General features: G+C 40.2%; 1 protein-coding gene across 1 annotated transcript; it reads right to left on the reverse strand.

Moving 5' to 3' along the window:
* Positions 1 to 332: 332 nt before the first annotated feature.
* LOC306711716 (uncharacterized protein) lies at positions 333 to 2,129 on the reverse strand (the record flags this gene model as incomplete). The annotated part of the gene is made up of 6 exons (XM_079180732.1): positions 333 to 673; positions 755 to 801; positions 1,168 to 1,266; positions 1,514 to 1,567; positions 1,646 to 1,936; positions 2,042 to 2,129. The coding sequence occupies 6 exons, from the start codon at positions 2,127 to 2,129 to the stop codon at positions 560 to 562; spliced, it is 693 nt and encodes a 230-aa protein (XP_079036858.1). The 3' UTR covers positions 333 to 559.
* Between the last annotated feature and the right edge of the window lie 264 nt (positions 2,130 to 2,393).

Below are 2,393 nucleotides of genomic sequence, written 5' to 3' on the forward strand. Positions count from 1 at the left end.
TGGCCTGAACTTATTGAAAGGGGGATGTTCAGATTGTCATTTCCGTTCAATCTTGATCTTGCTATACAGTCAAACAATAGAATGAAATAACATGAATATAGGACCACATGTTATCTTTAAATGTTAGTTTACTGGAATATATTTCTCTCCACAACTACTGTAAGGCTTTTTATAAAATAACTGTGGACTTCATTGCCAAGATTGTCATCTTTACATTTATTTTAGACCTGAAGACACGTTTTCACACAAACACCATGAATAACAATGAATACTGATGTCAGTGAGAACATCCTCACACGTACTCATTCATTCAGGAAATACTTTGCTGCATTAATTACCATATCTGAAAAGAGAAGTCAAACATGTTGAGGTAGACTATTCAAATTCATGTCACATTTTTCTAACGTTAAAATGCAAAATAGCCGAGTCAAAGGGAAAAATACTTGTTAATTGACAACTACAGTTACATAAAGGGGATTTGGTGTGGAGCAAATAAACATTATCAAAACACATGGCAGTAGCACAGCTGGAGCTCGCAAACTGCAGTTTATATGTTAGACTATTTGTATCGGACACAGGCGTATTCAGTTGACTCGCACTCATGGAGCCACACTCTGTCAGGATCAACAGGAAGAATGATGTCAGCGTAGACCACGTCGTCTGCGTCCATAACCTAAAGACACACACGTCCAGTAACTTCAACATTGGCACAAAAGCCCAAAAGATTTTTGTTTTTGAAAGAGACTTGACTTACATTGTTGGTACTGGTCGTGTAACAAGACTCATCCGGCAGCTGACTCCCTGAAAATAAAGATAGGAATGCACATATTTATTTTTTACTACTATTGTCTAAAAATAGCCACTAAATACAATGGAACAGACTACAGACTGGTTCAGTTATGTAACTCTAGAATTGCAAAATATTTACCATCATGTTGGGAGAGGTGAAAACAGAAGTTATAGAATATTTGTAGCACATCTCACGTCAGTGATTGCCTCAAACACCACAAAGTACATTGTGCAAGGAGACGTGTGCGCATGTGGAAGTGATTGTGTGTTCTATATGTATGGATGGACGAGTTCGCGGACAGGTATGAGACAATTCTTCACGGTAGCAGTTTCAACAGACAGAGTTTCTATAGGTTCAGGATGTTTAGGAGAACTTACTTGTTCTTCTTCTGTTCACAACAAACAATGCAACCAACGCGGTCAAAACCACACATCCCACCACCCCCACAGCGGCGCCGATCGCGTCCTGGTTGCCACCTGAAAATGCAAATTTAAATAATTTAACAAAAAACTATTTAGTGCCCCTTAGTGTAATAGCATCACTCAATAGGCATACACACGATTTGTATAATAATACAGATGATACACTGAATGTAAAAATAATCAGCTGGAACATTATTAAAATCTCTGCCTTTTTGTTGTAGGAATGTTAACTTACATATTCAATGATATTTATTGGTCAAGACATGAGCGACGGAGCTTTTTGGTAAGAATAATACTGTACCTTGATTTCCAGGTTCTAGTTCTATGAGGATTCCTCTTCCCTTCCCTTTAAGAGCTTCAAAGAAAATACACATTTGTTATTATTTATTCCTTGCATTTAAGGAGCCTACTGGTAAGAATACATCATACAGACCTGAGACTCGGACCTGCAACGCCGCTGAAGTTTGGACTTCTTCACCCACAGTCGCCTGGCACCTAAACTTCTTGTTTTCAGGACTTTGAAAAGTGACAGTCAGGGTGACATCGCAAGGAGACTCCTGTTTGATCTGATGTTGTGAGTCCTCTTGTATCGCAGCGCCGGCTTCATCCACCCACGACAGGCGGACCCGGTGTAGCTGTGTAAAGCAATTCCTCTCTACGAAGTTGAGGAGAATACACTGCAGAGACAACGTTTTGCCAGGCATGAGGTTCCACTCTGGGGAGGCTGGAAAAAAAAGACAAAAAAACATTAGTTTTATCTATCTATTTGTTCACAGCATTGAAGTCTCTTTTTCAGCTTTCTCGTTATCAGGTGAAATAAATTCTGTACCCATCAACACAGCAGTAAGACTTTCATCTTGACTGGTACTCACTGTGAGAGAAGACATCTGGTCTTTGGCAGCGATGACGTCCAACATCCTCCGCTGTGAGATCTTTGATTTGCAGAGTGCATTTTGAGTCGTCACCCTCTGATGTAGGCGTCTGGATCGCTCCATTACTGACAATCGCAATGTAATCACTTGTTTGGCTCATGCTGAGCTGCCATATATGAAAGCAGACTAGGTCTTCCTTACATGGAACTGTAATATCATAAGCCCCCTCAGCAAACATCAGACCGTCTCCTCCATTTACACCTGGAGAAAGAAGAGAATTTAGGGTCAGATTTTCTACTAGATGTCCGA

Source organism: Pholis gunnellus, assembly GCF_910591455.1.
Source record: "Pholis gunnellus genome assembly, chromosome: 19".
NCBI classification, from domain to species: Eukaryota; Metazoa; Chordata; class Actinopteri; order Perciformes; family Pholidae; genus Pholis; species Pholis gunnellus.